The sequence below is a fragment of the Thamnophis elegans genome, chromosome 1 (assembly GCF_009769535.1).
Source record: "Thamnophis elegans isolate rThaEle1 chromosome 1, rThaEle1.pri, whole genome shotgun sequence".
Taxonomy (NCBI): Eukaryota; Metazoa; Chordata; class Lepidosauria; order Squamata; family Colubridae; genus Thamnophis; species Thamnophis elegans.
This window is the reverse complement of record NC_045541.1, coordinates 10,384,499-10,406,603: the sequence shown is the minus strand read 5'-3', so window position 1 is coordinate 10,406,603 and position 22,105 is coordinate 10,384,499. Positions and strand designations below refer to the sequence as shown.

The following is a 22,105-nucleotide window of genomic DNA, read 5'->3' as shown; positions in this document are numbered from 1 at the left end:
AGGAAGATATGATAGGACTTGTAACTGTAGTGACAGAGTATGTTGCTGGAATGGAAGATAAGCTAGAGCTTCTGGAGGAAGCCAATACCAACTTGACATCCAAAATCGAAGTGATGCAACAAAAAGTCGAAAAAGCTGGAATGGAAGATAAGTTAGAGCTTCTGGAGGAAGCCAATACCAACTTGACATCCAAAATCGAAGTGATGCAACAAAAAGTCGAAAAAGCTGGAATGGAAGATAAGTTAGAGCTTCTGGAGGAAGCCAATACCAACTTGACATCCAAAATTGAAGTGATGCAACAAAAAGTTGAAAATACAGAAAAACAAATAGTTATGATAAATTATAAAAAGATGGAGCTTGCATTAAGAATCAGGGGACTGCATGAAAGGAAACAGGAGAACCTGAAACAGATTTTCTCAGAGGCCTTCAGTCGTCTGGTGGGAAGACCGGGAATCAACTTTGATTGGCAGATTGAAAAAATTTACCGCCATAATTCGTGGACGGCAAAACAGAGACAGCTCCCTCGAGATGTAATCATATATTTTGCTACAAGAGAGTCTAGAAATAGGATACTACAAAAGTTTTATAATACCAAGCTACAAATTGGCGGACAGGATTTGATTGTCTTCAAAGAAATACCACCCCAAATGTTAAGAGCCAGGAGAGATTACGCTTTTCTAGTGGAAGAACTCAGAAACCGTCAGATACAGTATAGATGGGATGTGCCATTTGGTATTATAATTATACTTGGCGAGCAAAAATATCGTCTCAACTCTGTATGGGAAGCCCGAGATTTCTATCATAGAAATGAAGGTGGGACATTCTGAATCATCTGGATCCGGAGAAAGACAACGAGAAGGACAAGATAAACAACAAATTATACAACCACAAGATAGGAAGCATCATCTTTCCTCCCCGGTAGGGCAAGGGATCAGAGAACAAGGACCTAGCGGTACGACTACCAGACGAATGGGGAAATAAGTCAGACTGCAACAACTTTAATAGTTATTGGCCATTGATTACATGGTCAATACTTTGTGACTTCTGTCATGCAAAAGAAAAATGACATAGTTGCATACTGAAGAAAAGATATTGACTTGATGGATAATTGTGAACTTTTATATAAATTACTGATGATTTATTTTCTGGGGCAAAGAGGACAGAGATTGTGGTGGGGGTTCTTTTGGATTATGGCCCAGTCTGGATGGAATTGGGAAGGGTAGTGTAGGTAAGAAGATCTTGGAGGTCGAATGGAAGCTATTATGATATGAAAAGTATATTAATGATTGTAAAAATTGCTATCTGAATATCATGTTCAGAATATGAATAAGGGCATATTTAGGGAATTTCTAGGAGACCCAAGGAAAGCATATATGAGAGGAGTACTAATGAATATAAAAATATATATGTATATATATATGTACGTATATATATATATACATATATATGTGTGTGAAGGTGTATATATATATATATATATATATATATATATATATATATATATATATATGGATACAAATAAAGGCAAAAAAAAAGTTGGAAGAGGAAATCAAAAGAAAAATTTGAAATGTATTTAAATTGTGTTATAGAGGAAGGAGGCACAAAGGGAACAAAAATTAATGGGTTTGGAAATAGACAGAACAAAGCAAACTGTTTAAATTTGTGTAATGGTGAGAAGCTGAGTTTAATGTATACGAACAATGTAAACTGTTCATTATGGGACTAAGAAACTCCAGATAGTTTATGTTTAATATTAGTAATAACTTAAACTGTTTAAAATTTGGGTAACAGTAAGAAGCTGAGCTCAATGTTGAGATATTTTAGACTGTGATTGTTAAAATGCTATACCGTGTACGGTCTCTGGGAAGTCGGGGGGAGGGAAGGGAGGTGGGGTTCTGGGGGGAGGGGGAAAATACAATATGTGTTAAATTCTAAAGTACATGATTCCACGTATACTGTGGCTTTTTAATGTTAGTGTTAAAACAGAACAAACCGAATATATTGGAAGGTAATAGAAGTATACCGAAGGGAGGAGCTGAGTGAAAGAAGAAGGAGGGTGGAGAGGGTGAGAGAGAGGAGGAGGAGAAGGAAGGGAGGGAATGGATTAAGAGAGGGAGTGATAGGGTTAGGGTTAGATAGAGGGGGAGGGGAAGTAGGTGTAGAGGGGTATGTGAGAAGGAAGAATGAAAGTTGGAGGGGGTTGAAAGAGGGTGTATGGTGGGCCAAGGAGGTATATTGGGTTTGTATTATAGGGGGCACTTTCTATATAAGTGAGGGCTGTGTTTATTATTCAATGTTATATGCCCCGGTTATGCACAGTAAACATGTGATTGTATAGAATGGAATGGAAATAAAATTTAAAAAAAAAAAACAATACTTTTCTTTAAAAAAAAAAGAAAAAGATTGCATTTTTTCAAGAAATTGCATCTTTCCCAGGCTTTTAGATTTGCACAAAAATGTTGGATATTGTAAATTTTTTATCTTTGCTTAGATTCATTCAAACTTGGACATATGTTACTTGGTGGTATAAAAGAAAAACAGAAAAAGAAGGAAAAGTAAATAATAATATAGTTATCTAGGTTAAAGCTGTCAATGTTGAAACAGATTATTTATGTAATAAATTAAGGGAGATAATGAAGAAAATTTCTCCAATCACATAGGAGCAATTATCATTTCATTATAAGTGGATATGGTCTGTTGTACATCACATGCTTCAGTGGTACCTCCATATGGTATATTTTTATTATTATATCAAGTCTAAGAGACAAAGGAAGTTGGAGAATTAAATTTGTGGCTGTTACTCTCAACAACTATGCCATATTAATATAGCAATAGCACTTAGACTTATATACTGCTTCAGAGTGCTTTACAGCCCTGTCTCAACAGTTTATAGAATCAGCATATTGCTCCCCAAAAATCTGGGTCAAACTTGAGCCCGTGAGATTCAACCTGCCGAACTGCTAGCAGTCAGCAATCAGCAGAATTAGCCTGCAATACTGCATTCTAACCATGGCTCCACAGATAATATCATTATCCATAATAATTTAAAATAATTTATAATCCAAAGAATGGTTCATCAACCTTGTCAAAGATAGCAAACATTTTAAAAAGCGCCCATTCATTCATTTTATACAAGAATTAAAGCTTAAACAGTCAGGATTTAGAAACAATTCAATGTTAAAAGTAATATTAACAACTTCTTACCTCCACACCAAGATTGAGCAAGTGTTTCACTATGCCGATCTGGCCACTGGATGCAGCAGCATGAAGTGGAGTGTAACCTTTCTTATCTTTACATGTCACTTCAGCCCCATGACTGATCAATAATGAAACAACTTCCAAGTGGCCTAAAAAAGACAAGGAAAATGTAGTATTTCTTGTGTGTCTATCTTGGCAACGCAATTTAATATGGCCCTCATTGTTGGTATGCCACTCTAGGTTCATAACTCAGTCTCAAACAAAATATGCTCATTCATTAGACAATTGTTAGTGTGTATGCTTAAGACAAGTGAAGGAAGATGAGAAATCTAATTTTATATGATGCATATAAAATATAAAAAATCCTGGATGATTGTTGTTCCTGGACAGGACAATAAAACCAATCAATGTATCTTAAGATGGAAGGTTAATTGTAACACACACACACACACACACACACACACACACAGACCTATAACCCTTCAAGTTATCTTTAGCCCTTTGAAAAAAGAAAATGGAAAGCAACAATAGACATTTTTTTAAAAATCCAAAACTGAAGAGATCTTCACATAAATCATTTCCCTTTTTAAAAAACAAAATTATTTTAATCCCACTGTATTCTATTTTGGGCTTACTTGCATTTTTAACACAATTCAAAAGTTGCATTTTTTTCAGTTAGATAAAGGAACATGAATAGCTGTTTTTAAGGAACTGTATTTTTTTCTTTATACTTCTTCTAATCTAATGTAATTACTCCAATTGTGTTTCACTTTCACAGGGAAGATCTTATGAAAAGGCTTTTTAAAATTTGAATGCTAATTAGTTCACCTTTTTCTGTTATTAAGCAGCTAAATTGTTGTGCTGTGAATTACTGTTTTCATAATACTCAAGTTACCATCATATACATGGCAGCGAAAGAAAAGATTACAAAAAAGGGTCATTAATATGTGATAATTGTTCTTGAATAGAATAGAATAACTGAGTTGGAAGGGACCTTGGAGGTCTTCTAGTCCAATCCACTGCTTAGGCAAGAAAACCTATACCATTTCAGATAAATGGTTATCCAACATCTTCTTAAAAACTTCCAGTGTTGGAGCTTTCATAACTTCTGGAGGCAAGTTGTTCCACTGATTAATTGTTCCAACTGTCAGGAAATTTTTCCTTAGTTCTAAGTTGCTTCTCTCTTTGATTAGTTTCCACCCATTGCTTCTTGCCTGCCTTCAGGTGCTTTGGAGAATAGCTTGACTTCCTCTCCTTTGTGGCAGCCCCTGAGATATTGGTCACTACTATCATGTCTTCCCTAGTCCTTCTTTTCATTAAACTAGACATACCCAGTTCCTGCAACTCTTCTTCATATGTTTTAGTCTCCAGTTCCCTAATCATCTTTGTTGCTCTTCTCTGAACACTTTCTAGAGTCTCAGCATCTATTTTTATATCATGGCGACCAAAACTGGATGCAGTATTCCAAGTGTGGTCTTTCCAAGGCATTATAAAGTGGTATTAACACTTCATGTGATCTTGATTCTATCCCTCTGTTTATGCAGCCTAGAACTGTATTGGTTTCTGTTGAATTTCACAGTACAGTAAATAACTATTAATATATTTTCTTTTCCTTAACTGTTAACTCTATTGATGCTTATGATTGGTTAGTAATCCCCTTTTCAAATATCCTACAAACAGCAGTATTTAAAGATGGGGCTGACTGGGAGTTCTGAGTTTTTGGATTTCAGGGGAAGAAATGGTGAACTGAAGACAGCTCCACTAAAAGTGGAGTCAAGAAGCACAGCAAAATAAAATGCCACCGAGTAAATCAACTCTTTGTAATTTCTTTCTAGACAAGGAAAGGCTTTGGAATTGCTGACAAGGGAATCTACAGTACAGCTGTTCCTTGCAAGGACTTCACAAGACAGCAATCTCCAGTGGGTTTAGAGATTTGGGAGAGAATGGAATAGCCACCTTCTCAAACCATAGTTGCCAACTTTAAAACTGGGTTCTCATCTCTTTGCTAATCACTTTTAAAAATCACTTGTTAACTGCTCTTCAGTTATAAGGAACCACTGGATTGGCAAATCTGGAGAAAAAAAACAGGCAAGTTTCCTTCGATCCTTACCAAAATAAGTTTTAAATACAAGCTTAAGGACTTCATTTGTTTTAATAGATAGCAAAAGGCTAATTAAAATTTTGATTTTGGAAAGTTACAAAGATTTCAAATAAGATTTTGGAATTCTCTATGGAAAAAACTTTCATTTTGATTTTTTTTTTTTTAAATTGACAGGCTGGGATGTTGAAAGTTGGACGCTACAGGGAACTAAAAGGAACTCAATATTACAATTAAAGCAGAAAACCACACATTCGACTTACAAGTAGAGGAGGGGAACATTATTTTAATATTACAGATACTGGAAGATATTTTTGAACAATGGACCCACACTTATTTTTAAGATTGTCTGCCTCTATAGATAAATCATCTTGCATTTCTGCAAACTGCAGTTCCTGAACCAGCGTCACTGCATAATGACAACGTCAAACTAATATCAGTAATTTCTTCAAAAGCTGTCCCAACCATTTTCAGCAAACTTGCCTACAAAGCTTTGCAAAAGAAAGCATCAATTAAGAGCAAAAGTCTTTGTGCAGCAGAATATGGTTGTTAAATCTAAGAGATGAGCTTCAAATACTAATGACCTTGATATTTTTCCATATTTTACACATTTTTGCCTTTCAGCTAACATATAGAGAACTCTTTTGTAAGTCACCAAAGGGGAAGATCTTTCAGCAAAACACATGGATTCCTGATCAAGAGCGCTAACTAATTGAAAGCAACATTTCTAAAGGATAGTTTCCTTAGTCAATCTTATAAGATGAAGTTCTATACATAATAAATTACACACTCTCTCCGATATAAATTATGGATATGATTCAGTGCAAAGATACTTTTCCACTTGTGATTTCAACATACTGTAGTTTTAAAAAAAATCACGATTTTTTTCAAAGTCAGTATCCTTGAGGGTTCTTCTTAAAAAATCCAATTCTTGATAACATACGTCAACTTCAGCTTGACCCAGATACAATGTCTTGCGTGACCCGGCAAATGCTCGCACGACAAAACCGCGGCGAGAAAACCGCGATGTTGAAATCACGCCCACAACAGCGCGCTGACAAAACCGTGCCTACAAAAGCGCGATTAGGGTTAAGGTAAGGGTTAGGGTTAGGGTTATTACCTTGTTTTCGCGTTGTTTGTTGATGGCGTGCTTTTGTCGGCGCGCTGTTGTGGGCGCGATTTCAACATCGTGATTTTTTCGCCATGGTTTTGTCGGTGCGCTTTTGTCATGCGCGCATTTGTCGGTGAACCAATGTCTTGGGTCACTTTTGCTTTAATTCTTTTTTGGGGGGGGATAAATTATATATCTGTATCATATGACTAATGCATTTTGATTTTCCTTTCTGCTTGAAGACTATGTGTAGGGTCATCTATTTCATGAGCATCAGTTTGTAAAATTTAATACTGTTTGTCCTTACTGGTAATATTCAGTCTGCCTTTCTGCAAAGAAAGATGCTGTGGTCTCTACAGAAAGTTTCACTGATACCTGCAAGGGCTCTAATGCATATTTCGTTTATCACTACATGAACTCTGAACCACACAAGAGTTGAAAAACCACTTCAGTTTGAAATATTTTAAAAATATTCAAATGAACAGTGAGCAAATATTACTTTTCATTTAAAGACATTTAACTTTTTCTCCTTAAAATATGATGTAAACCTTTAAAATAAAGGTAAATAAAATAAAAAAGCCCTTCATGGTATTGGATCTGGGTACTTGAGAGACCGCCTGCTGCCAATTACCTCCCACAGACCCATTAGATCTCACAGGGTTGGCCTCCTCCGGGTGCCATCTACCAGCCAATGCCACCTGGCTATTACCTGGGGGAGGGCCTTCTCTGTGGCAGCTCCAGCCCTCTGGAATGAACTCCCCGCAGGGATTCAGACCCTCACCTCTCTCCAGGCCTTCCGAAAAGCCGTCAAAACCTGGCTTTGCCGGCAGGCCTGGGGGTGATGAGTTCCCTCCCTTCTCGACATGTATGGTTGTGCGACTGTTGTTTACTTTTATTATTTGTATTTTGTTTTTTTATGTTTCCCTTTTCCCCCTTGAATTGTTCGCCGTCCTGAGTCCTCCCGGAGAAGGGCGGCATACAAATAATAAAATTCAAATTCTAATTCTAAAGGGATTTATTTCACCCTAAGATACAAACAGAAATAAATTATCAAACATCAGCATTAGAAGAATATACCAAACAACAGAAGAAATTCAAATATGCTTATTAAATTAAGGGAAGATCTCGAGTATTGTAGTTATTATGACTCTTACTACTTATTGCCAAACATATTACGGACATTTTGCTAGCAAGAAAAAACAAAACTCTCTTACCCTTGTATGCTGCCCAGTGTAAAGCTCTTCGGTCCCTTTTGTCGAAGGCATTAATATTTGCCCCTTTAGCCAAAAGTAAACTCACCATCTAAAACAAGCAAACAATCCCCAAATGCACATCAGTCAATAGTTATAGACTACGCAACAATTGACTTAATGTTGATTTGTACTTCACAAATGTATTTTTATTGATTTGTTTTACCCAATCCATTGGATACAAATTAGCAAAACAATTCTGAGTTCAGCTCACAGCTCACATAAAGGGAAATGGTTTTGCCAGACCAGACAGATTTCAATTCAATTCAATTCATTAGATTTATAGGCCGCCCAAAATCCCAGAGGACTCCGGGCGGCTAAAGTAAAATAACAATGTTCTTAAGGCACTTACTTCAACATGGCCATTCAGAGCTGCATGGTGTAATGCTGTCCGACCTCCTCTGTCCGAGACATTGACACTACTCAGAAGGGGAATTATCACTTCGGCACACTTCACAGCTTTATTTGCAGCTGCGACATGTAGGGGTGTCTGCCAGTTCTTGTCTCTGGCATTGACGTCAGCTGAATGCTTAATCAATACTTGTACGGCTTCCTAGAAGATCCCACAATTAAATCACAAGGAAAGCATTTATTAGAAACTACAGATTAGATTTACAAATCTTATACCAACATTGGCCTTATACCGAAATATATTACTTCTCTCCCGTAAAGTAAAATGGACCCCATTACCTTTATGCATACTGTGTTGAATAGCTATAGAAATGTTCTTCTAGCTTGACTGAAGTGTTTAAATCCAACAGTGCTCAATATGGAAGAAAATGCTACAGTCAACATCCTACTTAGAGATAAATTCATATTCCTGTATGATTTCCTGTAAAATCATACTTCGCCAATACTTCTCCAACCTGATATGTAGGATTGCAAACGCCATCATTCCCAGACTAAATATTCAACCATGTTTATTCAAAATTAAATAGCAATAGCAATAGCAATAGCAGTTAGACTTATATGGTAGTGGGTCTGCGTACTTGAGAGACTGCCTCCTGCCAATTACCTCCCTGCGACCAATTAGATCACATAGATTAGGCCTCCTCCGAGTTCCATCTGCCAGTCAGTGCCGACTGGCAACTACAAGGAGGAGAGCCTTCTCAGTAGTAGCTCCGACCCTTTGGAACGATCTCCCCGTGGAGATTCGTACCCTCACCACCGTCCAGGCCTTCCGCACAGCCCTCAAGACCTGGCTAGCCCGTCAGGCCTGGGGACAAAGATAATTGCCCCCACCCGAATGATGAATGAATGTTGCTTATTATTTTACTTTATGTAGTGTGTGTGTTTATTGTTTGTATATCCCCTCCCCTCATTTTATGTAAGCCGCCCTGAGTCCCCTCAGGGAAAAGGGCGGCCTATAAGTATTAATAAATACTCTAAATACTCTAAATATACCGCTTCATAGGGCTTTCAGCCCTCTCTAAGCGGTTTACAGAGTCAGCATATTGCCCCCAACAACAATCCGGGTCCTCATTTTACCCACCTCGGAAGGATGGAAGGCTGAGTCAACCCTGAGCCGGTGAGAGATTTGAACAGCTGAACTGCAGAACTGCAGTCAGCTGAAGTAGCCTGCAGTGCTGCATTTAACCACTGCGCCACCACTGCGCCACCTCCAACTTAGTGGAGCTTACTTATCAGTAGGCTTAGATTTGGACTGTTAAGTAACTGAAAACACTTTCAAATGTGTACTCTGCACCCAGTCTGAAGACTTCTGTTATTGTACAGCATTGGCAGGAGTTAAAAGCTGAGCTGATATCTACCTGGTTGGGCTGTAGAGAGTATATGAAATCACACTTGAAATGGTTTCTCTTTTGCTAGGCTGACAGCTCTGGAGGGCTTGTCAATTTTCCACTGTGGGAATTCTTCTGTTTACCCTCCCTCCAAATTCCTTAGCTCAATCTAGCCTCTCCTTCCTCCCACAGAGAATCAGCTGTCATTCCTTAGGACTGATGCGCTATTATTAACTTTTTAAAAAGTACCAAAGGACAAAGCTTTGGTGGCTTTGTAGCTCCCTATATTTGGCCAGATAACTTACCAAACAAATACATACAGTACAAATTACCAAACAAATGCATACAGTACAACATGCAAATCAGGGGTGGGTTTCAACCGGTTCGCGGCAGTTCCCGCGAACCGGTTGGTCGGCGAACCCAGAAGTAAGTAACTTCCAGGAACGGTGAAGGGCCCACCCGCCCGCCCTCCTTACCGGTCTTTGAAGGCTTCTGCGCTTCCATGCAGGCGCATGGCACATACAGCGCCTGCGCGATTCTCCACAAACAGCTGGAGCATTGTGCAGGCGCTATGTTGCATGCGTGAACTGCGCGCGTGCACGAGGATGCCACCGGCCCCGTTCCCACCGAACCAGTTGGAACGGGATAAGCAACCCACCACTGATGCAAATAAAAAAGAAAAGGGGAGATGAGGCACTGACTGAACACAGTCTTTGCAGCTTGATGATTGATCAGCTAAAGGGACACTGATTGACTTAATGTTTATCAACAGTGTTGAGAGGAAGAAGCAGTGAAGAAAGTTGTGGGTCACTTAAAATCCTTAAGGGATTGGGAGGTAAAAATGGCAAAATAAAAGTACATTTTTACTGGTTTAATCTAGTTTATATAGTAGTTAGCTTTTTTCACAGTGCCTTCTGAAGAATTCTGGCTTCGTGTGAATGAGTTGAATCACTCCAACTTTGCTTCTGCTGCCATTGCAAAGGATGAAATAAACCACAGCATAATTTCTTCTTAGTGTGTTTTAATGTGATGTGGAGCTGGGGAATTCTGGCTTTTTTCATTCTAACAAGCCAAGATTTGAAAGCCAAGAACTCAGTATGTATACCCGCCTCTCACAGGTGGCCCTCAAAGAAATAGAATGGAAGGGGAAAAAACTTGCATCTTATTAAACTATTAGGGAGAGGAGGAGAAGGAGGAGTGGAAAATTCTTTTCAGCTTGAGATAACTTGGATTTTACCTGGGAAAATTATCTGTAATCAATGATTTTATTCGCATGGACATTATTTGGCTATATATAGTTATGTGGTTTCCCCACTGACTGCTACATGAAGACTTTTGACTTGCAGACATCTGCCCACGATGCATGGTTGACAACAGGTCTAGTGGAAAACCATGCAGCTTCCAGAATTTGTACCAACACTGTGGTTCCACTATTCTTTCAATTGGCCCTTCAGACTCATTATATGCTTAAAGCAGAATTATGATCAATATACCTATACATATATATGTGAGCCACAGAAATATAACTGAGCTGCAAAAACAAAACAAAAAAATGAATACTTTTAACTCTTCAACTATATTTGAGACAGATTAGAAGCCATCTAAACACGTTCAATAGAAACCCAACAGGTTTAGCAGGTGAAACAAGTCCAATACCTTCTATGTCAAGCTCATAGCTTTTCTTTTAAAATTGATGTTAAATTATGCCATTAATATGAACCAAGGAGTGGCAATTTCTATCCACCATCCTTTCTTTTCAAGGATTTGTAGCTTATGATTTCTAATGTTTCTTCAGTGGAGTTTTACCAGAAGCCAACAGCTGGGAAATTCCAATACTGTAGCAGCCAAAGAGTACTCAGATTTAGAAACAAATTCTAAGAATCCAACCCCCTTAGGCTTGGCAAGGACCCAGATAGCTGCAAAAGCAATTCTACCAATCTTTGGAGAAAAGCCAAGCTGGCAACTTTTGAAAAAGAAAGACTTTCTCAACAGCCAATTCATTGGCATGGATTGTGTAGACCAGTGGTTCCCAAACTTGGCAACTTTAAGACTTGTGGACTTCAACTCCCAGAATTCTCCAGACAGCTCTGCCAGCTCAGCTCTGCTGGCTGGAGAATTCTGGGAGTTGAAGTCCACAAGTCTTAAAGTTGCCAAGTTTGGGAACCACTGGTGTAGACCCAACTTTGGAAAATGAAAACACCCTGCAAAATGGCAGCTTAGAATGGGACCACATTATAAATAAAAATTTAGCTGCTCCTGGTTATTTCTCTCACTTATAAAGTCTTAAGTGAGTAAAAGGAAGGAGGGGATAGGATATTAAGTATAAAAAATACCATACAGAGCTATTTAAAAAAAGTAACTCCAGACGGGATAAGATAGAATTGACTTGCAAAGAGTAAACCTAAGGAAACTTGCTGAACAGGTTTTGCTGGATTGGGCATTATTTTCAATATTTTGATAAGAGATGATTGAAGGGGAGGAGAATGTGCACAATCAAACCTTCAGGACACTATTTTCTGGCACACTGCTGTCTCCCTTTAATATAGTCCATATCTAAGCAGATATCCTAATCGCTTGGGAACATTCCATTAAAGGTAAAATTATGCCGTGTTTTATTGGCTCATCACATCACATAACTTTTCCTGTTACATGAAAGGGCGAAATTCGGGAATGTTTTCTGCAAGGATGTTGGAAGTTGGTAAATGATCTATTCATGGTTATTTTTTAAATGAAATTGCTTTTAGCAAAAGTGTTCTTTTTTCAAAGAGAGTCTCTCTTTAGAAGACTGCTAGCTACAGTGAAGAACATTCTAAATGATTAAAGCAGCCGCGCGAGCGATATTGGGTGTACCTAGATACACCCATGTCACACCCATCCTCCGCGAGCTGCACTGACTCCCCATTGGTCTCCGGACGCACTTCAAGGTGCTAGTTGTTACTTTTAAAGCCCTACATGGTTTAGGATCTGGCTACTTGAGAGACCGCCTCCTGCCACTTACCTCCCAACGACCAATAGGATCGCACAGGTTGGGCCTCCTCCGGGTGCCGTCGACCGGACAATGCCGGCTGGTGGCCCCCCCAGGGGAGGGCCTTCTCTGTAGCTGCGCCGGCCCTGTGGAACGATCTACCCGTAGAGATCCGGACCCTTACCACTCTCCCGGCCTTCCATAAAGCCACCAAGACCTGGCTGTTCCGGCAGGCCTGGGGCTATTGATCAATATCCAGCCCCACTCAGACAGAATGGATGGTGTGTAATTTTAATAATTGTATCTCTTTATTTTAAATTTTTAAATGCTTCTTTTTTCTTTCCTGTAAGCTGCCCAGAGTCCCAAGGGAGTGGGCAGCATACAAATTTTATTAAATTGAAATTGAATTAATTATATTTATAGTCAAAATCATTAGGGATTTTAAATGTATCAATCAGCATGTTAAAAATAAGCTTTGCTCTGAGCCCAAGGTTCACGAAGTGCTCAATTAACAAAGGCAGAGATGTCATTTCTTCTGCTTCTGAAACAGTGGAATGTGGACATTTTGCCACATTCCCTCTGTCTCTCTGGTGGTTGCCTTGTTCAGTGGAATTAATGTCTCCTTGCGTGGTAGATCACCTTTCTGAGATCTTAAGCACAGAACTCAATAAGGTGGTGATGGTAGTAGCTGGCTCACTCCTAGAGACCCTAGAACTGTGATGACGAATCTATGGCACACGTGCCCAAACTGGCACACAGAGCCATGTCCCCTGGCATGCATGGCGTCGCCTGTTCCTCTTCTGGGTTTCTTGAGCACATGCGTACACGACAATCAGCTGGCTTTTGTGCGTGCGGCACTGGGGGAAACTGGAAGAGCTGGTCTTCCGTTTTCCTGCATGAGCATACACACTGGCCTGCTGATCGTCTTGCGCGCATGCGCGCTAGTAACCGGAAGACTAGCCCGGAACTTGGTGCCAAAAAGGTTCGCCATCACTGCCCTAGAAGCAACAGCAGTGGTGGAGAGATGGCAGGCAGTTGTAGTTGTTTCATCTGTGAAAGAAGAAGGGGAAAAGAGGAGGGAGAGGCCTCCTGCAGTGCTATGGCAACAGCACTGTTGCAGAGCTTACTGGAATTTGAAAGAGGATGCTTACCAGGGGTGGGTTTCTCGCCCCGTTCCAACTGGTTCGGTTGGAACGGGGCCGGCGTCGTCCTCGTGCACGCGCGCAGTGCACGCATGTATACTAGCGTCTGTGCGATGCTCCAGCTGCTCCTGGAGGATTGCGCAGGAGCTGTATGCGTCCTGCGCATGCGTGGAAGCGCAGAACTCGTCAAAACCAGGTAAGAAACGCGGGCGGGCGGGTGGACCCTTCGCCGACCAACTGGCTCACGGGGACCGCTGCGAACCGCCTGAAACCCACCCCTGATGCTTACCAATGGGATTGTAATGGTTGCTTTAGGGGTTTGAAACCAGTAGAAGAGATTTCAGTACTCTACGCTGGTTCTATTCCATTTTGAGACCAGCATGAGAGCAAACTAGACAGAAGCTAATTCCTAGAGACTCCAAAATTTTATTTCCTGTATATTTCCTCAATCGATGTCTATGCCTCCATCAGAGAGAGATAGTTACAGAAACAACTGTTTTTCCGAGATCTCAAGAGAATCCAAGCAATATCGCTGAAGTTTCAGCATTCTCTCTAAATTCAGAATCTGATAGCACTTTACTGGTTAACAAGTTTTATTAAAAAAAAAAAACACGTAAGCTGTTGTGAACTGTAGCTCACTCCATCAGATGCCTTTTTCATCTGATAAAGTGAGTTATCACACGTGGAAACTGAGGTCTTTTAATAAAACATGATTGGAAAAGATGCTACCATTGATTAAAACAAATACAAGGCACTCTCTATAGCAGTGTTTCTCAACCTTGGCCACTTGAAGATGTCTGGACTTTAACTTGAAGATGTCTGGACTTTAACTTGAAGTCCAGACATCTTCAAGGGACCAAGGTTGAGAAACACTGCTCTATAGTCTGTCTCTCTTACTTTACCAAATGCATGGTTTGGATCCATTTCCTGGGTACTTGAGAGACCGCCTGCTGCCAATTACCTCCCAAAGACCCATTAGATCACACAGGGCTGGCCTCCTCCGGGTTCCGTCTACCAGCCAATGCCATCTGGCTACTACCCGGGGGAGGGCCTTCTCTGTGGCGGCTCCGGCCCTTTGGAACGAACTCCCCGCAGAGATTCGGACCCTCACCTCTCTCCAGACCTTCCGAAAAGCCGTTAAAACCTGGCTGTGTCGGCAGGCCTGGGGTTGATGAGTTCCCTTCCCCTCTCGATTTGTGTGTCTGTTGGTCATTTTTAAATGCTTGTATTTGTAGTTTTTGTGTTTCCCTTCCCCCCTTGGGTTTGTGAGCCGCCCTGAGTCCCGCTGGGAATAGGGTGGCATATAAATAAAACGAAACCTAAACCTAAACCATTTCCCTTTTTTACAGCACTCCTTGTGCACTCCTAATACAACTCGGGAAATTAACAGTAAGCGAGGGTCGCTCAAGGCACTTTGGTTCATGTTTTCTTTCCTTGCACCAAAATAGAGATTAATAAATTGTGAATCATTTCCTAATTTCAGTTGAAGTAGTCCTGGCAATCTTATTTCAACACTGGTAACAAGACAGTATTGGTCAGCAACCTGATAATATCAAGCCAGTTTGCAAAGTACATAGTTCTGTGTTAAGAAATAAATAGTTGAGGGTGCTTTTAGGGAGAACCTCTCTCTTTCTGCCATTGACTGCAATGCAGGTAACCATGCCGTCTAAAACAGGGTTGGGTTGAACTGATTAAGTTAATATGCTTTGTAATCACATTGCCAAAATTTTCTCTTACACCTGTTACTTTTTAAGTGGTATTTATTTGCAACTTATCCACTAGCCTTTGCCTGTGTGTACAAAGAAAGTAAAGGGGGGATAATGGAAGTTCCCTTCTCGCCAGTTGTTTTGGCAAAGAGCCGAGGTGGTGCAGTGGGTAGAGTGCAGTACTGCAGGCCACTTCAGCTGATTGTTATCTGCAGTTCAGCGGTTCTAATCTCACCGGCTCAAGGTTGACTCAGCCTTCCATCCTTCCGAGATGGGTGAAATGAGGACCCAGACTGTGGGGCGATATGCTGACTCTGTAAACCGCTTAGAGAGGGCTGAAAGCCCTATGAAGCGGTATATAAGTCTAACTGCTATTGCTATTGCTAAAGTGAAGGCTGGGATCCAGTACAATTACTGGATTCATAATTATGGAAGAAAGAAAAATCTCAGCTTCTGTTTCTTGAAGTCATTTATGCTCTTCAAACCTCTGGAAACTTTAAAACTTTCAAATAGCTTTCAATTAGTTTCCTTACTAGCAACAAGGGAACTTGGTGAATGTTTATAACGGTATTCAGGCCTCTCCAGAAGCAAAATTCTGGATCAGCATGCGAGATCAACTTTTAATTCTATCTCTCTTCTCAAGTAAGTGTCCGTGTTTCCTATATTTATGCTTTCTATTAGTGACTATGGAGTTATATTTCATGGCATTAAATCTATTAAGTAAACCAGATATGTGCATCTAAACCACACAAGCTTTGCATGCTAGCCTTTTTTAGGTTAAACCCAGCATTTATTCATCTGTGTCATAGACAAAAATGATCACCACATCAAAGAATGCAATGCAATCATTACCAGGGCTACAAAGAATTCTGGGGAAATGGAAAATGTTTCCATTTAGTCACCGAACGGTTAATGTAAAGAAGCTTGTACTGTAACTTAATTTATTTATAAACCCTTTGGAAATCTCAAGCTGACAGGAAGGCAGAATGTTTATTGGGGCCTTACAGATACAAGTGAGCTGCATCTTCCTGGCACATGAATAAGTTGACAATACAGGACACAAGAGACATAGTGGTGAATGCTACACTACATAACCTCCAATGCAGCATCAGGGAAGTGCAGTCACTAGAGGCAGGGGAGGCGTGGCCTCACCAGTCATGAGGAAAAGGAAAGAATTTTAAAGAATTTTTAAAAAATAATTAAAGCCAAGGTAGTTGCTGCCAGATTCACAGTGACTTGGAACAGTGCTTTGTTTTAACCATAGGAGGAGGCCAGAGAACTAGGGACCTCTTTTGCATAAGGAATTTTTCGCCTTTTAAGAGTTAAGCAAGGGTTAACAAGCAAAAAATTCCTTATGCAAATGAGGCACGTATTCTCTTGCCTCCTGTAGAGGGCATTTTTAGAGGGTTTTTAGAGTTCTCTGGGAGCAACTAGCTCAGTCTGACTCAGAGCTCTGGCCTTTAATGAGGGCAGGGCAGGGCAGGGCAGGGAGAAGCAGAGTTGAAATTGTCTCTGAAACAGCTGGAAAAGGTGCATGTGTGGGGAGTGGGGGAGGAATTCAAAAAGTTTGATCGGAAGGCAGCAGGGGAATGGTATGGCAGAGGAGCTGCTTTCAAGCCTTTGGAAAATATATCCAATCCAAGTTCTGTGTTTGTGTTTGAGAGTGAGTGAATGAGAGAGGGATCCAAGTTCTCTGTGTGCATGTGTCTGTTTGAGAGAGGGGGAGGGAGGGAGAGAGGGAGGAAGGAGGGGGAGGGAGAAGAAAAAGAACGGGAAAACTTATTTTGCAAGGGGGAAAAATGCTGTCGCTTTCAATCGGAACTGAGCATGCCTGGCTGTGGAATTCTGGGAGTTGAAGTCCACAAGTGTAAAAAGTGCCTCACCAGCCCTAAAGCTGACCGCACGTCACTGTGCAGCATATACCCTCTTCCTCCTTTCCTCCTCTCCCCATCCCCAGTATGCCTGCTTCACAGCTTTGATTCCCTGATCCAGCTGACTATTAAGTAAACACATTAAATATATACATAGTAGTCCATTATTCAAGACACCTAACTTAGAATTACATAGACAATTATATTGAATCGTTCCTTTATGGATATGTGTACAAGGGATGGAGTAACAGTAGAGCATTTTTTTAAAGTTGAAACTTCTGAAGCACATATTGCTGAAGCATTGGCTGTGTTACTCACTTCACTCCTTGAAGCAACAGCTCGATGGAGAGGAGTCAGCCACATGTTGTCCTTTGCATTGACACGGGCTCCTGCAAAATCAAATAGACATCTCTTAAATACCACATCACCCAAAAGTGAGGCTTGCTAAACAGAACAGCATGCAATACAGAACGTGTTCCAGACCATACTGCCCAATTTTTGACATTTGTTTCAAGATGGCTAATAACCAAAGGCAAAGTGACGTTGCTGATTCCCAAAATAATCCTGGAGCAGGAAAGAGAACTCACCGTCTCACGGTTTCTAACCTGATGCTTTAACCCAGGGACGTGCAGTCACTAGAGGCAAGGGAGGCGGAGCCTCACCAGTCTCCTCAGGAAAAAGAAAGAAATTTAAATATTTTTTTTTTAATAATTAAAGCCAAGATAGTTGCTACCAGATTCCAGCTCACAGTGGCTTGGTGTCTGCTTAGTGTTAACCAAAGCAGGAGGCGAGAGAACTCGGGGCCTCTTTTCCATAAGGAATTTTTCGCCTTCTAAAAGTTAATAAAGAGCTAAAAGGCAAAGAAGTTCAGATGGAAAAGAGGCACTAATTCTCCCGCCTCCTGATTTGGAAGCAGCCAATCGTGTCTTCTTGAGCACGCTTACGTTGGGCGGGGCGTGCTTCAGAGGAGAGAGGAGTGGGCGAGAAGGAGGAGGCTGCCTCTTTGCTGCAGACCCGGGCGCTTGGTTGCTCCCGCGATGCAAATCCCCCTCCCCCCCGCCGAGGCCGACTGCTGCCCTGCTGAGCCTCACCAGGTATCAACCTCACCGCACGTCACTGCTTTAACCAGTTACTAAAAAATCATGAAAGGTATCAACAGTTTGCTTGTAACGTTGTCAAAGACCAGGCAGTTCTATTACTTGCATTGTTGATACTGATGCTGCTCACACACATCCTATTCTGTGGCTATCCATATTTGTACAAAAATGTAGTTCATGTGCCCTGGCCAACTGCTCTCCAAATCTATACCTGGAGCAAATGAGAAAGTGGAGAAGCAGAGGAAGGTCTAGAATTCATAGCTTCACTGAGACAGTATTTTATTACTTTATTAGATTCATTGTCTAAAACCTAAAATAAGCTGGACATTCCTTCCTTCCTTCCTTCCTTCCTTCCTTCCTTCCTTCCTTCCTTCATTCATTCATTCATTCATTCATTCAATTTCTATAACCGCCCATCTCAGCTAAGCGACTTTTCCCTATTCTATAATAGAATCCTCATTCTACTCTTTTTTAAACAAAAGACAGTCCTTATCAATACTACTTATTTTCTTCATTCCAACCCAAATCCCTTTCATTCTGTGAAAAGGCTGTTTTTCCAATGTTGTGTTTTCTATTCCTAGTGTCCTATTGTTGTTTAATAAGATTTAAACAGAAGATGGAAGAAATGTTTTTGTCATCAATAGGCCCAATAGTTTATGTAGTTTGGATACAATATCTTTTAAAAAGAAAAGAAAAAGAAGGGAATTCACATTTTGACTGATTGCTTGATTACAATCTCTGAAAAAATAATGTGTAAATTTTCCTGGAAATGAAACACACCACAGAAGTATAGTAGGTGCCTTGTTAACCAGATCTCGTTTCCACATCCTCTGCCTTTGCAAATTTGCAAGGTGTTGTTTATCTAACGCAGAGAAGTTATCTGCACATTCAATTTTATTGATGTATTTAAATGTATTTAAAAAGCAACTATTCAGAATGTCCGATTAAGAATGGAACCTTTCCCACTGCTGCAAAAGAGCCATTCAAATGAGTTACCTTTTGTTTTAAAATTATGTGACCCTGACCTTATACTGCCTTGCTGGATCTTTTACATAAAATTCCTCTGGACCACTATTAGGCAACATATTTTAGGTTACAACTTCCATAAGTCTCAACCAGCAGCTCTCAGAGATCTGCTTCTACACCTTCCAGAATGCAACCGCGCGAGCGATTGTGGGTGCACCCCGGTACACCCACGTCACACCTATCCTCCATGAGCTGCACTGGCTGCCTATTGGTCTTCGGATACGCTTCAAGGTGCTAGTTGTCACTTATAAAGCCCTTCATGGTATTGGACCTGGGTACTTGAGAGACCGCCTGCTGCCAATTACCTCCAATAGACCCATTAGATCCCACAGATTAGGCCTCCTCCGGATTCCATCTACCGGCCAATGCCGTTTGGCTATTACCTGGAGGAGGGCCTTCTCTGTGGCTGCTCCGGCCCTCTGGAATGAGCTCCCCGTGGAGATTCGGACTATCACCAACCTTCAGGCTTTCCGCAAAGCCCTTAAAACCTGGCTGTTCCGACAGGCCTGGGGCTGATGACTTCCCCACCCCCGCTCGAATTGTGTGGTTGTTGACTGTTTTTAAATTGTTGTAGTTGTTTGTCCGTTGTCTTTCCTCCATGTTTGTATCCCCCCCCCCTTACTTTGGTTTGTGAGCCACCCTGAGTCCCTCTGGGAATAGGGCGGCATAGAAATGCAATAAATCAAATCAAATCAAATCAAACCTTACACTCAGCGACAAGACAGTATTGGTTGACAGGAGAACATGAATCCATAAACCAAGTGCTCCTTCCTGATTATCTGTCTGATATTCTGTATTTGATAACACAATACTGAATTGGGGGAGTAGGGACCACGCTAATCAGAGCACTTGTAACTCTTTGGAACCTCGGGGTAGAACTGTCACTGTGCAACTCACCCTTTAACAAATCTAACACAGTCCTAACCAATATTAAGCGTCCTGCAGATGTGCTAAGACATTCATTTTAGTAGCTTCAAAGAGCCAAGCTTCTCTTTGAAGTTTGCTGTGCTGATGAAAACCGCCTTTGGCCCACAGCTAGCAAGTATCAAGCAACCGAATCTGCTCTGAATTGTGTAGCTAATAATCATATCATAACATGGTTCTTTATTAAATTTAAAGCGGTGCTGACGGGGTGATTTCAACAGGGGCACAGCAAACATGGAGGGGAGATTTATACTGCTATGAGACCGTGGGCCCTTGATGGTATAAAAATTTAATCACATACATAAATAAATTAACATTGGGGGGAGGAGGAGGGGGTGTCTTCTTCGTGCCAAAACTAATTTTATGCAAGCAAGAGCTATTTTTGTCAGGGTGGCAGAAAGGGGAGAAGGGTAGCCCTTTTCTCTTTGCAGCATGCTGCAGATAGATATCTGTCTCACCCAAATGGTTTTCAATTTTCAAAATTAGAGAAATGGCTGCTAGACTTAGAGAGCAGGCAACTTTTTTTGGGGGGTGGAGGGGCTTTTGATGCTAAATAATTCAGGTATCGAACCATAAATCCCTGACGGGAAAACATGGGTCCTGTGATTCGGTTGTATATAAATTCAAGCAGGATTTCCAAAATCCTTTTATTCCCCCCCCCCCCCGCTTCAGAATCTCAGTCTGACAGCTTCAACCTACATAAACAGTCACGCTGGCTACGGTTTCACCGTGCTGTTTTGAGACATCTGGCTGCTGGTCTTCTGCATTTTAACTCTGAATAATTTCTGTTTAATGGTAACCCAGAGGCCCATTCCTGATATGTCTCAATGCAAAGGACGTATGCTTTATTCATTACATGCTATGTTTATTTGTACTGCTGGTGCACCAGTTCATGTGCCACAAGACTAACTACGAACATATTTCACCAAATGTCTCTCCTGAGTCTTGAGGGAAATGCAATGGGCCAATTCTTTTTGCAGGGTCCAGCTTCCCCAGCAGGACTGCTACAGGTTATAAATCCTTCTTTAAATATAAAAAATGAACCGAAAAGATTTGAGGAGTTTTGCTGTCTGCTGTTTATGCTGATCAGTATTCAACCGATCCATCCTTTATGAAGCAGCCTCCAAAATGTAGACCTATTTTTAACAAACGGAAATGCATTAGTTTGATAGAGAGAGGCACTACAGCGAAATAATTTATGAGTCGTAACCTTGTATTACTCAAAAGGGGGTACAAGCAGTGATGTCCTTGATAAATAATGGCACTTCAGAGTTTCGCAGGAAGAAAGCAGCCAGAAAACACAAACACAAAAAGGCAGTATTGACCAAACCTTAAAAACATGATCGGGTGGTCCTTCCAGGTCAAAAAGGAAAGGTGTGTTTATTTATTGATATACATATGTATTAATCAGTTACTTTATTTCATTTGTATGCCAACCTATTTCCTTTGAGGATAACTTAAATTACTACTTTAGAAGGAAGAGTTCTCTAAAATAGATTTTTGAACATAATATCCTGTTCTGACCCCCCTCTCTGCTCGTTCACAGATGACAGTCAGACAGAACTTCAAAGGAAATATCTTTATCAGTCCTGGCTCAAGTTGGCTGCGAGCCCAAAAATAAATGTAGATAAAGTCTCTGGCAAAACGTTACACAGCAAAAGCAAAAACAAAAAGCTCTTACAGCAAACGGGGTTTACAGAAAGCAAATCACTTATCCAAGTGCCTCTTTGAATCAGGTTTACAGAAAGCAAACCACTTATCCAAGTGCCTCTTTGAATCTCGAAACGATGAACCACACACGACGAACGACGAACGAACATTGACTTCTGCAACTAAGGCGTGGCACCATCCGTCTTTTATCTGCAGAAGACGACCCTAACGAGCAACAGCTGCTCATTATTCCTGCATCCCGACGCAACTCACAGCAAGCTGCTGCTGAGTCACAACAGTATCCCAATGTTTGCACCAATGTCTCTAC

General features: G+C 40.8%; 1 protein-coding gene across 9 annotated transcripts in view; it reads right to left on the bottom strand.

The window, feature by feature from the left end:
* Positions 1-22,105, bottom strand: part of ANKRD44 (ankyrin repeat domain 44) — a 183,399-nt gene that overhangs the window by 69,789 nt on the left and 91,505 nt on the right. For all 9 annotated transcript variants that reach the window (XM_032210432.1, XM_032210464.1, XM_032210492.1 and 6 more), the window contains exons 4-7: positions 17,399-17,469; positions 8,010-8,210; positions 7,622-7,709; positions 3,205-3,347 (exon numbers count right to left, since the gene is read on the bottom strand). In XM_032210432.1, coding sequence (XP_032066323.1) covers positions 3,205-3,347; positions 7,622-7,709; positions 8,010-8,210; positions 17,399-17,469 — 503 coding nt within the window. The remainder of the gene's footprint in view (positions 1-3,204; positions 3,348-7,621; positions 7,710-8,009; positions 8,211-17,398; positions 17,470-22,105) is intronic.